This window comes from Lates calcarifer, linkage group LG20 (genome assembly GCF_001640805.2).
Source record: "Lates calcarifer isolate ASB-BC8 linkage group LG20, TLL_Latcal_v3, whole genome shotgun sequence".
In the NCBI taxonomy this organism is placed as follows: domain Eukaryota; kingdom Metazoa; phylum Chordata; class Actinopteri; family Centropomidae; genus Lates; species Lates calcarifer.
In genome coordinates, this window is record NC_066852.1 from 12585907 (window position 1) to 12598922 (window position 13016).

General features: G+C 42.5%; 2 protein-coding genes across 2 annotated transcripts; one reads left to right on the plus strand and one right to left on the minus strand.

Annotated features, from left to right (window-relative positions):
* Positions 1 to 21: 21 nt before the first annotated feature.
* stk36 (serine/threonine kinase 36 (fused homolog, Drosophila)) lies at positions 22 to 6732 on the plus strand. The gene is made up of 20 exons (XM_018692323.2): positions 22 to 546; positions 632 to 772; positions 900 to 977; positions 1068 to 1198; positions 1287 to 1536; positions 1938 to 2031; positions 2145 to 2332; positions 2420 to 2592; positions 2681 to 2786; positions 2962 to 3093; positions 3184 to 3360; positions 3464 to 3555; positions 3685 to 3748; positions 3895 to 3996; positions 4090 to 4164; positions 4272 to 4389; positions 4482 to 4608; positions 4711 to 4891; positions 5105 to 6040; positions 6428 to 6732. Exons 1-20 carry the CDS (start codon positions 463 to 465, stop codon positions 6521 to 6523), a joined length of 3345 nt encoding a protein of 1114 aa, XP_018547839.1. The 5' UTR covers positions 22 to 462; the 3' UTR covers positions 6524 to 6732.
* Positions 6733 to 7571: 839 nt separating this feature from the next.
* On the minus strand, positions 7572 to 12644 carry atf5a (activating transcription factor 5a). Its single transcript, XM_018692629.1, has 4 exons — positions 12379 to 12644; positions 11223 to 11471; positions 9720 to 10908; positions 7572 to 9627 (listed from the first exon to the last, which is right to left on the minus strand). The coding sequence occupies exons 2-4, from the start codon at positions 11362 to 11364 to the stop codon at positions 9441 to 9443; spliced, it is 1518 nt and encodes a 505-aa protein (XP_018548145.1). The 5' UTR covers positions 11365 to 11471; positions 12379 to 12644; the 3' UTR covers positions 7572 to 9440.
* Between the last annotated feature and the right edge of the window lie 372 nt (positions 12645 to 13016).

The following is a 13016-nucleotide window of genomic DNA, read 5'->3' on the forward strand; positions in this document are numbered from 1 at the left end:
AGCTGTTGCTAGGCTAAGGACCCCTGTGTACATGCTGTCCACAGAAAAGCCAGCTTTGACTTTTGTTTTTCAATTTAAACAAATTATTAAAATGATAAATTCGCTGTACAATAAGTGATTAAAAGGCCACACATACAAATACTGACCATATATGTGTGGCAAGTCAAACTTTGAATTGTCTTTTGCTACTTTTGTGAAACGGCAGGTAGACTTGTTCTCTAGCGGTTATTATCATCTTTATTGTTACCATATCCAAAAAGTAGTGCACAGCTTTCAGTTAACACTACCGCAAACAGTAGACTACTAGCCACAACTTTTATGTTATAAAGCTATAAGTTTTAAATCCAAGTATACAGGTATCTCGCGTGAACAAGCCATCGCCTGCCTACTGCCCCAACAGATAACTTAGCGATGCTAACAGTTATGAAGTTCAGTCAGTAACGTTAGCTTCCTTCCGTCGACATGAATTTGTATCACGTCTTGGAGCTGGTGGGAGAGGGCTCGTTTGGTCGAGTTTACAAGGGGAGGAAAAGATTTACCGGTCAGGTGAGTAGGCTTTGTAGGAGCACAGTCTGGTAACTGTTTGGCTGGTTTTTTTTAGCCACACCGTTTCACCGTCTGTTTCTGTTAGGTGGTGGCTCTGAAGTTCATGCCAAAGGTGGGTCGTTCTGAAAAGGAGCTACGGAGTCTCAAGAGGGAGATTGAGATTATGAGGGGTCTTCAACATCCAAACATTGTCCAACTCTTTGACAGCTTTGAGACTGAAACTGAGGTACGTTCACTGGAATAGTCCTGTTTAAAACACACAGTGCATCTTAGTTCACAAAAATTACTATCACTAAATCTATACATCTGATTTCATAATCCCATGACCGTAATCCCTTATGTGTTGGTAACAGGTTGTGGTTGTAACTGAGTATGCAGAGGGTCAATTGTTCCAGATTCTTGAGGATGATGGGAACCTACCAGAAAGCCAGGTATTTACTGTCAGTGCTGAGCTATGCCAAACATTAGGCTTATCATGATTTCACATGGTCATCTCTTGCTCATTCCTCCCTTTTTCCAAGGTCCGTGAGATTGCCTGCCAGCTGGTCTCAGCTCTGTATTATTTACACTCCCATCGCATTCTTCATCGTGACATGAAACCACAAAATATACTCTTGGGGAAAAGTGGGGTGGTGAAACTGTGTGACTTTGGGTAGGTATGTTAATAATTTTGAAGAAAAAGCAGATGTAATAAATCATTTCCTCAATGATGAACTACATGTGATGCAATCTTCCTGTAGGTTTGCCAGGGCCATGAGCGTCTCCACCTTGGTGCTGACTTCTATCAAGGGAACGCCACTGTACATGTCTCCCGAGCTGGTAGAGGAAAAGCCTTACGATCACACTGCTGATCTGTGGTCTTTAGGCTGCATCCTTTATGAGCTCCACACGGGGGCACCTCCGTTCTACACTAACTCCATCTTCCACCTTGTGCAGCTCATTGTGAGAGAGCAAGTGAAATGGCCAGGCACTATGAGCGACACCTGCACGGTACAGTACAGCTACTGTCTAGTTGTGCTGTACCATGTTTGGATGAAAGCCAACATATGCACTGTATAGGTGCATGATTTCATAGAAGGCAAACCAATTAAACAGTGAAAACCTAAAGCCATATCATTCCTCATAATCTGCCTTTAAGTAGAGCCAGAGCTCTACTAAAATCATCACACTTACAACTTTATAGAAGTCATCAGCTGCTGATGATAAACTGCACTTTAGGGGCCTCAAATCCATTTAGTCAAATATACTAAGGACATGTCCCTGGTATTCTCAGTGATAGCTATGGGCCTGCCAAAGGGGTCAGTGGAAACAAGGCATCAGGTTTTTTGCTGTATGACAAACAGGATACATTGCCTTAACCACCGTGCTTATTTGACTTATCTCACTTGCAGAGTTTCCTGAAAGGTTTGTTGACCAAAGACCCTCAGAAGCGGTTGTCGTGGCCAGACCTCCTGCACCACCCTTTTGTTGCTGATGATGTTCTAGGTGATGCATAAGACTCTTCATTGTAATGAAAAATGTGTAAATATTCATGATGCATGCTTGTCTTTGGATTATTCTGATGTCTGTTTTGACCCTGTATTGATGTGCTGGCACAGTACTGTCAGACACAGATGTTTTCAGCCCCCTGACAGTCCCACCCAGCCCAGACATGCTGGCGCTGAAACTTCAGCAAGCGGCAGCGAAGACAGTTCCGACTTCTGGAGAGAGCAGGTTACTGCGAAAGGCCAGGGAACAGAGGGACAACCGTAGCAGGGGAAAACCAGTTGGTAGTGACAGTGTAAAAGTGAGTCACCAAATTGATTTTTCTTTCTTGAGTTAGTCCTATGGAAATTCATGCATGAGCTTTAAGCTGTTCTGTCTTCATTAACAGAAAAAAAAGGATGGAGTTGGAAATGAAAGGGCCAACTCTGCAACGGCAGCAACACCCCCCAGAGCCAAGCCCCACTCCAGTGATGGCTCTGTTACTTCAAGCTACTCGACCACGGCAGCTTCAAATCAAAACCTCAACCCAAAGACTCAAGCCTGCACAAGATCAAAACACAGGTGTTTATGGAAATTTGAAATAAAGATATAGTATACAACCAAAACAGACTGAGCTGTGTGCTCATGGTTATGGGCATTTTATCTGCAGGGGTCAGATCAGCAGAGACTACGAACAGGAATTCCCCTCTGTAGAGGTCGGCCCTCGACTGGTGCGGACAGGCAGTGAGGACAGACAGACCACACTGCACAGGCAGGTCAGTGCTGGTTGTTTTGTTTCTAGTGATAAAAAGACATTGTCCATTTAGAAAATGTTGTTCTATAACACAGAGTATATTTTCTCGCAGTAGCAAATGTGCCCTGATAATAAAGACATATTTCATTTTAAGATAGCAACCAGTTTCTGGTATTAACCATTTCTTGTTCTTTCAGAATGTTGACAGTGAAGCTTATTGGGAGAAACTGGTCCAAGAATCAGATCCAAGCAAGCAGCTGAAAGAACTATTTGACTACAGTGCCATTATACCTCAACTTAGATCTAAGATTCTCGCTTTTAAAGCTCAGGTAACAGTTACAATTTTCAACTGTGTATAAACTGACACTTTCTCAGGAAGAATGTTGTATTTAGTCTCTTTTTTTTGTTGTTTTGGACAGCTAACAGTTGGCATTGTTAAAGAAACATGCCAGATTCACCTGCCGCTGAAGGTCTTATGCAACCTGATTCTGACCTCTGAACCCGAGAAGTCATACCACATCAGCCGTGAACTTGGACTACCCCACGTCCTTTTTGACCTGGTCCACGATACTGTAGAGAACTCAAATTTCATCAAGGTTATTGTTTTGTAATGGAGACATATTCAGTAATGCATTGTCAGTGAGTCACCAGGCAATAATATTCCTGAGGGTTTTTTTTATACGTTTCTTTCCTGCTCAGCAACCGTGGAGTGTTCCAGCACTTAGAGAAATTATTGCAGTGCTCTTGATCTACTGGGATAAACATTGTGACTGGGTGGAAGAAGAACATAGGTTTGTTTTGCTTGTTTTTTCTCTTCACTGTTTCTGTTTATTTGTTTAATACTGTATGTATAGGCAATTGACTAGCATACATCACAGTCATTCATTAAATGTAGCTCATCATCTGTTCTCCTACCGTAGACTGGAAGAGTTCACAAAGCCCTTCATCACAATTCTAAGTCGACCAGACCTCATTCCTTTGGCAGTAAGTACCTAGTGAAGTTAATTAACTGTAACTGTCGACCATGTTACCATGCTCCACATGTTTAGTGATTCTGGCAGTTGTTTTCAGTTACATGCTGAGTTGGTCACTTGTCTGACAGAGCTGATTCTGCTTCTCTTTTTTTTTAGCCTTTGGCTGCCACTGTTTTGTCTCTGTTAACACAACACAGTGTCGATGTCAAAGTTGATATGAACACTCTAACCTCCTTGCTGAAAAACCTGCTTTTGGAGGTACTGAATCTGTGACAAGTAATTCATGTATTTGGCAATACTTTGACAGTTTTTGATGCAAGTCTAAAGTGACAACATTCTCTGCCCTGTCAGCCCCAACTTTCCCTTCCCTCTGGCTGGGGACTCTGTGATGGCCTCCTGTCTTTACTCCTCCACACACTGTATGAGGTCAGACAGTACCTGCAATGCGCTAAAAAAAAATTGACTGGATGAATCCCAGACACAGACCTTCAATCTTTTTCCTCTGTGCTTCTGCTGTTGTTTTCTCTCAACAGCATCAAAATGGTTCTGGATCTTCATGTTTAGATCCAGTTATGTTTCTGGATTTATGGAAGAAAATTGGTACTTCACTAGCAAAGACGACAGCAGACACAGACTTCTGCTCGGCAAATGGTAAATATATGCATCCTGTGAAACCCAGCCTATTTGAAAACGCTTTCAGATGTTAAAAATTTCCATATTTTTTCATTTTCTTTTCACATCAGGGCTGTATTCCTTTCTGTCTGCTGCGCTGTATGACTTCACTAAGGATCCATACTCATGCATTCCTCTGTTTTCTGCGAGTGAATCAAAATGTGTATACACTCTTGGCCGGCTGCTGGGCACTGACTGGTTGGTGTCTTAATTAACCTACTGTTTCAAGTGTAATACAAATGTTAGAGCAGCACAGCTACTACCCCTGGAGCTAACAATAAACCCTTGTATACCCTACAGTCTTCATTTGTTTGCTGAAGGCAGTCCTGGGAGACTTGAGGTGGATCTGAGTCACGACGCCTTGTCTGTGTTGAGCTGCCACTTGCTGTGCTTTCCATTTGCCCTGGACCTGCCTTCACACACCATGTCCACGATTCTCCAGTTGTATGACAGTTGTGGTATTGTCACAAGCCTCCTGCAGGTTAGGGCCTTCCCATGTTCCAATAAAGACCTCCCTGACAAACTTAATTCTCTGATGCAACACAGGATAACTCTTGCAACAGGCTAACATCAGGCACACACCACTGTACATCTTAATGCCTCTGTACTTGTGGGAGAGCATCGTGTTGTTTGTTGTCTGCTGTTTGATCTGTGACGAGTTGTCTGGATGGTTTTGTTTTTCACGCTTTGGCAGGTAATTCGAACTCTTCCTCCTCCGCTGCTGGAGCTGCCTCTCTCCCTGCTGAGCCGTTTGCTCCTGTGTGACCTCGAACGCTCCATTTCCCGCCTCAGAAAAGCTGCTTGTGGGTTTTTTTTCGCGCCACCCAGGGACAGCCAGCTCGGCACCTCCAGACACCAGACGCCGCTTACCAGAACCGCCAGCTCCCTGCTCCTTGACTTGCTGCAGCTGGACATGCTGTGGGACTCTGCTGCAGAGCTCCTAACTCTCTTGTCCCAAGTAGCCCGTTGTTCAGCCTGGCCCGCCTGCCTCCAGCTTCACCTGGAAGCCTCAGTGCTGCACCAGGCGCTGGCTCACTCTCATGACCAGATCAGGGCTGCTTCATGCAGACTTTTGGGAAACCTGAATCCATTCAGGCCTCCTGTCCTGCAACCTGATATTTTCAAAAGCATGATAGGCTGTCTTCATGACTCCTGCCCGCCTGTCCGGCGAATGGCTTGCAGGGCAGTTGGGAACTGGTTGGGACACATTGCAGCAGGGGCAGAGTTTAAAATGTGCAGGTCCAATAGAAAGGGCAGTGATACCACAGGGTGGGGCAAAGAAAAGGAACAAAACAAACTCAAGTGTTCACAGAGTGATACAGCCGGAAATTTAGCTACTGTCATAGAGCGGGGAGTGGACGAAGAGGAGTGCAGCAGGTGGATAGAGGAAGCCACGAGGACGGCGGCCGCTCTGGCGTCTCTGATCACTGACCCCGATGCCCTCACACGTCGTTACTGTTGTGCAGCCCTGGGAAACCTGGTAAATGTTGATGGCGCTGTATCCTTGTTGTTGGAGGAGGACGTGTCCAGCCTACTTCTGAGAGCCGCATGTACCGATTCCCATAACGCAGTGAGACAAGCTGCCATAGCAACCCTGTGCCTGTACAGCGAGCAGGACGCAATACGTCAGGTAATGAAATGAACAGGTTACAAGAGGGTAGATGTTGACATTACAATGAGTCTGTTTCCATTTTCAGAATTTGATTAGGGGTGCATTTTTGTAATTGTCAAGTTTTAATTACAAAACGTACAACACATTACCTATTAGAGTGTATTCAGTTTCTTTATGAAGGAAAATTCACACTTTTTCCTTTAATCCCTTCAGGGCATACCTCTGAATTATTATCACCACGGTTGCCTTGAGTAATTTCTTAACTTTGTTCACCAATCATAGTTGATCACACATCTTTTCATGGGTTAGTGAAATATCCCGCCTCAGTCAGTCATACCTCTGTGCACATGTTAACACTTCGACTCATTTGAAGTTGGTGTTTACTTTCATGTATATTTCTTAAAGGTCCTGATATCCCTCGATGCCAATAAGAAACTTCTCCAGGCTTCACAACATGCACCTCCGCAATGTGACTATCATCAGCTCATTGGACAGCTGTGAGTGAGTCCACTTCATGAGGAATGACAGCAGAGTAAAAAATTCTTCTCCCTCCTGACTTTACAGTACCTGTCTTAAGCAATGTGATAGGAGATGGCAGAAAATAATCATATCCAATGTTTATTTCTTTTTTATGTGTCTTATTTTCTTTGAAAAGTTAACCTAATACATAATACACATTGTGTTAATAAAAATTAACTTTTCTTAATGAATATTGTAGATTTTTTGTGCTTTGTGCTTTTTTTTGTGCCTATAATCTGAATTCTCATTTCATTTCAGTTGTTCCAGTTTCATAGGAAAAAACAAGGTAACTGTTGAAACGAAATTCCAGAGACGACTGTAGATTTCCTTTTTAATTAAAGAAGAGATTCTTTATTTCTCTTTAACATTTACCACGTTTATTTACAGACAAATATTTATTCTTCGTAATCATGAATTGTTATAGAAGCAACAAATAAGTGGGTCGATGAACTTTTGTCGTTTCTTCATGATCGGTGTCACCGCAGAGAAGCTTCTCGTGTTTGAGTTCAGGTTTTCTCATCCGAAATGACGGTCTAACAAGCGGGTGTGTCCTATGCTGTACGTATTTTAAAGCCATCTGAGGAAGCCTGTAGGTTGTTGATTTGTGGCCGAATACATGAAAACGACTTAATCCGAGCTGTCGGGCCACTGCCCTTCAAATCGGCATATTTCGGAAGTTTGGTGGTTGAATCGATTAAGTTCATTCGAATTTGCTCATTTTACATAATGATATCGACTGAATAAAAACGACCCGTTAGTGATGAAAACAATAAATGTTTTCATTTCATTTCTCTCTGTGTGGGAAGTGTCCAGGCCCACGGGCTCGGATCAAAAAGCGTTTGTCGGTGTCCATCGGGCCCTGCAGGGGAAAATGAATTTATGACTTCTTAAAATAGTTTTCATTCTCGGTAAGCAGCTGATTGTATACTCTGATTGTAACAGATTGTAATAGTCGGTGCAAGCAAAAATCATCTCTGGTGGATGGCCCGGCTCGGAGAGAAAAAGTCTGAGGAAACACATCGGACTGAGTTGATGACATTTTATTTTGAGATTAAAAAAAAAAAAAAGTTGACGACATACAAAGGAAATATGCATCTATGGTTGGTTAAATGAACTAGACGATACAAATCCTTATAATGTGCTTTTAAATTAGGCTGTCATTACACATTTTTGGTTTCAACAATCGGAGTTGATAGTACACCGCAGGGGGGGTGGGGGGTCGAACAATGTGACAAGAATTTCTTGCCAAGAACTAAATAAACAATATAAATAAATGTTGATAAGTCAGCGCTCAGTTTCGAGATTGTCATAAAATAAATATGCATAGAAAAAAATCTATCCTCGGTATAGGCATGTTTAACATAAGTGGTTAAGAACTGGAAAATAATTTAAACAGTATCCTCTTACACCAAAGCTAACACTGCAAAAGCCTTAACAAATAGTCTAATGAGATTTTTTTTAAAGTTAATTTTCTACAAAGGAAAGGCTAACACTCCACTCCCTGAATATACAAAAGTTGTTACAAATTAGTGCAGATCAGCCAGAGGCCTATAAAACTTATTGCCTTAACAAGCAGTTTAGAGAAAGGATCCCCGATTTCTGAAATCCTAAATTTGCTATTCCAGAGAGAGAGAGAGAGAGAGAGAGAGTGTACATTTATGGAAAAACATGCAGAAGGAGACTGCTAAAACTCCACTAGTTACAATATTTGTACATATGGAAAACATTAGGAAAACCTGTATGTCAGTGAAATCTTTACCATGTACAGTCTGTAAATCTCCTGCCATGAATTATCTACTTGCATTTTGTAGGATTGTAGGATAAATTGCATATCCTGAGCTGCAAAACAGATTGTATAATTTGCAATATGCAAGAGAAGAACATTTGACAAATTGTCACAAACACAATACAATGTCAGTTTCAACCTTGAAAACAGTTAAAGTATTAAATTAGTTCGCTTTTGGTCACAGAATTTGGACAATATTTGCAACCACTGCTAGAAAGAACAGACTTCTCACATTTAATGCAAATATCAGAAAAATAAATGAAACAGACAAAGTAACATCTCTGACAAAGCAGGGTAAAATGTAGATGAGTGATCTTCACCAAAGAAAAAAAGGAGGGAAAAAGGTACAAATCCCATTGACTACTGAATATTTAGACCTAAAGTTAATCAAATGCTTTGTCAAAAAAATTGTAACAATATTAAAATGATAAAAATGGTATATTTTTGCTAAGGGTATGTTTTTTCCTGTTCTGTATGTCAGCGGTTCTCTCCACAATTGTAAAAGTCAATACATTTTCAACCACAATGCTAATATTCTAATAAATTAATCGACATTGAAACGTAATTTGCTGTCCGAGGGCGGCATGAAATAATTCTAGAAAAACATTTGGTTTGAAAGACGTGCTCAAAATGAAATGAAGCAGTTGACACCAACAACATATTTGACTTCTGCTACTGAAGAGGGTGATACAGTAATTGCAAATAAAAGTTGAAAATTGAAAGAAAAAACATTAAGTTCTATTGCTGACATCAATTCCAATGTAAGGCTATTAAAAATCTTAAACCTGCATAATGAATAACATTACTCCTTCAGCGATAACCCTATTTCAATTTGTAGATTCACGCAGAGCGCGACCTATTAAAAATGATTGTCATTTAAAGCATTGCAATGCCACAGTGCAGGCTCAAGTGATTAGAGTGCGAAAGCAGTGGAAGCATTGGATAGTGTTGATTTAAAATGGAAACAATAATTCACATCAGCAAAGCATGCATTTACCCCTCCCGCCATGAAAAAAATTTTAAATATTCAATTTTGAACAATCTTAAAGACACAAAAAAGCTCCACATTTTCCCTGTCACACCCGCTTTAAATGTACTTGCAGGAACTTGGTGTTATGCTGTTGTGTCCTGCTTCAGCCTTTGGCTACGGGCCTTGTAAACTTCGATCAGCAGGTCTTTAACATACTGGATTTCACGTTCTACGGACTCTGCTTTGTCCCGGAGCTCCCGGTTCCTCCCTTCAAGGCAATGCAATTGCTCCTCCAAAGAATCAAGCTCCGCCCTTTTTCGCTGGCGGTACCTGCATTGAGCAAAAAGAAAGAATCAATGACCGTTTTTACCTGTGAAATCATGTCAAAACTTACATTTCATCAAACAGAAACTAAAACTTGCCTGTGAGCGGCAGTTTTGTTCTGATCTCTCTTCTTCTGTTTGCGTTCTCCGCCTTCGACTGGAATGATGTCCACTTCGTATTTCACAGCACAGTGGTCTTCTTTCAGCCTGCATGCTTGTCTGTGCCCTGAGGACTCCAAGTTCAGACTCTCCCTAGCCATCAAAAGACACTCTGGGCCCTGATCCTCAAGGAAATTACAGTGTAGATCATGTTGCCCTAACTGTAGACTCTCTGTTTTGACCTGTTCGTTGATGTTGCCTAAGAAGCTATGATAGGCCTCAGGCTGCTGCGTTGTTGGAAGATAACAACCTTCGCTGCTCTCAGATTTCCAAGAAACGGTGGCTTTTGTCACCTCCACACTAGTTTTGATACTGTTGAGCACCTCGCTGTTACCAGTGCTTCCGTTGACCTCCCTCATGCTATACATCAACAAATCCTCTTTCTTGTGTGGGACATCAAGTGATCCGCCAAAGCCAAATCCTCCACCAACAACCTTTGCACCACCTATAACATCTTGACTGAAACAGCAATTTTTCTCTTCTTTGGGTAGAGTGGCACATCTTCGGACATCAACTGCGCTACCAAGACAGTAGCTTTTTCCCACCAGCTGCTCGTCTTCTACACAGCTGTAATTACCTGTCAGGGTCACTGCTGAGTTACCTGAGTTGCTTCCTTTGGAACTCAACAAACTGTTATCATAGCCTTCACTGAACCTCACACCATCAGGAACTCTTTTCCTACCACACCCACTGGGGCGACTGCAGCTGTACGGGGCGTGTCTTGGAATTTTGGATCGCCCAATGGGCCCACCACAGATACTCAGCAGGTCCAGTTCTCCGGTTGCCAGGGTAACAAGGAGTGGGCTGGATTCCGATTGGTTGGATGTAGAGTATGATGCGTATGGCAGCTGACTGAACGGCTGAGGACCCGCCGGCAGTGGACCCCTGTCACATTTTCCCAGCCTCGGCCCTTTCTCCGGCACTGGCTCAGACAGGAAGTAGTCCTCTAGTTGGGCAAGTTCCTCTTGCAGCAGGGAGGTCATGACCTCCAAGTCAGAGGGCACCTGGATATCATTCTGAAGGGGTGAAGGGGGAAGGGAGGCATTGGTGGAGGAGGGAGGGGAAGGGGGGTTTGGGAGGTACGAGGAGAAATCCACTTCTTCCGTCATCCAGTCAGTGAGACCATCACCTATTGAGGAGAGTAAAAAAATTGCAATCGTTACAAGCTGTCTGGTGCAGGAAGATATCACAGCATAAAAAAAATAACGTTCATGCAAATATAAAAATATCAGTCATCCAACAGTACACGTAGCAGTTTTCTAGAAGCATAATCTAACTGACAACAGTAAATGCAAAGCAAGATTTTTTCCAAATAAAGTTGCAGCATATCAGTACAGACGAAGCAAGTTTATTACTTACTGTTCAAGAAGGACGAATGTGCTGCAGTGCCGAGCCCACCTGAAATGGGGAAAAATATAAAAAAGCGTACTCGCTGCAACTCACCAATTAAGTGCTGACTCTCCTCTGACACCTCCCCCCTGCACCCCTGTGATTGGCTGTGGTTAGCCTGTGGGTGAGAGAGAGCGAGGGGGTCTGCCGGGCAGACACGAAGAGTCTTCCAAACAGGAGCTGATGTTGCCATCATTTTGTCTGTTGGTGCTTTGATTCAGTCCAAGTCCAAGCATATGCTGAGAGCAAGCAGGGTCTGACAGATGGGCCACAGAGAGCAGGGCTGGGTGAGCATAATGAAACCTAGAGGGTAAACAGAACACAGCATTCAGAGAAGTGAGCAGCTCAAAAGATCCAACTCATTCAGTCGGCCAACAGAACCAGGAATATCACTCCTGCTGCTCTCAGCAACTTTCTCGACGTGACTCAGTCTGTTTTTTGATGAAGATGTTACAGAAGAAGAAGAAATCACCTGGAAGCAAATTAATTTTCTAAAACATGCACACACAAAAAAAAGAAAGAAAGAAAAAGTAAAAATTGAGAATGACTAATTAAAAGCAAACAAACAAACAAACAAGAAAAAAAAAACAGTCAGAATTGGCAGTCCATGATACAGAGGTGAGAGCTGTGTCCTCTGGGCCTGATACTGCCCCAAAGCAAAATGCACTTGGCGTCCTCAAAACACGTGGGACCCAGTGACGCCGTCAAGGGCCCAACTGTTGACAAGAGGCACCAGAGTAACTACCTCTCTCTAAGTGAGAGACACCCTGATGTTAAATCGGATTAATACAGATCAGCTGCTTCCAATCTCATGTTCCCTTTAATCTCACTTAAGCCGTTTAGCAGTTTAGGTGACAATGTTGTGAAAACCTTGCAAATCTTAAAACTCAAAGTGACAGAAATGTAATACAGTGTCTCCACTTCACAGTACATAGACTGAAAGTTACATTTATGTTAAATGTAAGTTACCATCACATAGAAGCACTGCTGTTCTACATTAACCCTGCCACACACTGTTATTAATGCAACCAAGACAGTCTACACTCTGAAAGGAACACCATCAAATAAGCATTAAATATTTAGGAAGACGTGAAGAAATTAAAATAGAAGAGATAGGGTAAGGCAAAGAAACAAGGCAAAGAACAGACCACTCCGCAACTTGTGGCACACAAGCAGACACAACAAAGTGATAACTGTAACAATGACTTACTCCATTCTTGCAGAAAAAATGTAGAGCACTTGGGGGTGCGTTGCTAAAGCAAAGCACGACTTCTTTTCGGGTCCAACGGCTTCAAGAGTTTAAAGAGCCATGTTTTAGCTCGGAATATCCGGAGACAGCGCAAAAGAACGAGTTGTTGCTTTGTTGTGGTCGACCTGTAAACTGAGGAGCAGCTTAATTGTGAGAAAGCGTCAGTTCATTCACACCTAGCAACCGACTGCGTCACCAGGACAAACCGTGCCGCTCGGTGTAGATCCCTCCGCCCCCTCCCTCCGCGTCTCACCGAAGGTCGTCCCACAAACTCACTGCTGGGCTCTGGAACACAAGTAGTGAGTTGGCTACCCCTTCGTGATTGTTTCTAAAGTAATAGCATCGCTTAATGTTTTGTGTCACGATAGTTGTAATTTCTTGACTTACTGCTATAATATAGCTACAGCATTATGGTTACACTTAAATTAAAACACGTTGCTCGTGTTGAGTAAACAGGAAACTTATTTTAAAAACATAAAGAGCGGCAACATGATTTTTTAATGCATTAAACAAATGACACACGACCAGTTCAATGTCAATTAGTCAATGGAACAACGAAGTTAAGAAGCGAGGGGCAAAAAACAAGTAATATATCTGTA

Bases quoted from the DNA above. Each gene is read 5' to 3' on its own strand.
- stk36 (XM_018692323.2), top strand. From the start codon at position 463: ATGAATTTGTATCACGTCTTGGAGCTGGTGGGAGAGGGCTCGTTTGGT. The intron at 2,787-2,961 runs GTCAGTGCTGGT...TTGTTCTTTCAG, and splicing joins AGACCACACTGCACAGGCAG to AATGTTGACAGTGAAGCTTA. The intron at 3,749-3,894 runs GTAAGTACCTAG...CTTTTTTTTTAG, and splicing joins CAGACCTCATTCCTTTGGCA to CCTTTGGCTGCCACTGTTTT.
- atf5a (XM_018692629.1), bottom strand. From the start codon at position 11,364: ATGATGGCAACATCAGCTCCTGTTTGGAAGACTCTTCGTGTCTGCCCG. The intron at 10,909-11,222 runs GTGAGTTGCAGC...TCTCCTCAATAG, and splicing joins GGAGAGTCAGCACTTAATTG to GTGATGGTCTCACTGACTGG. The intron at 9,628-9,719 runs GCAAGTTTTAGT...TGCTCAATGCAG, and splicing joins AACAAAACTGCCGCTCACAG to GTACCGCCAGCGAAAAAGGG.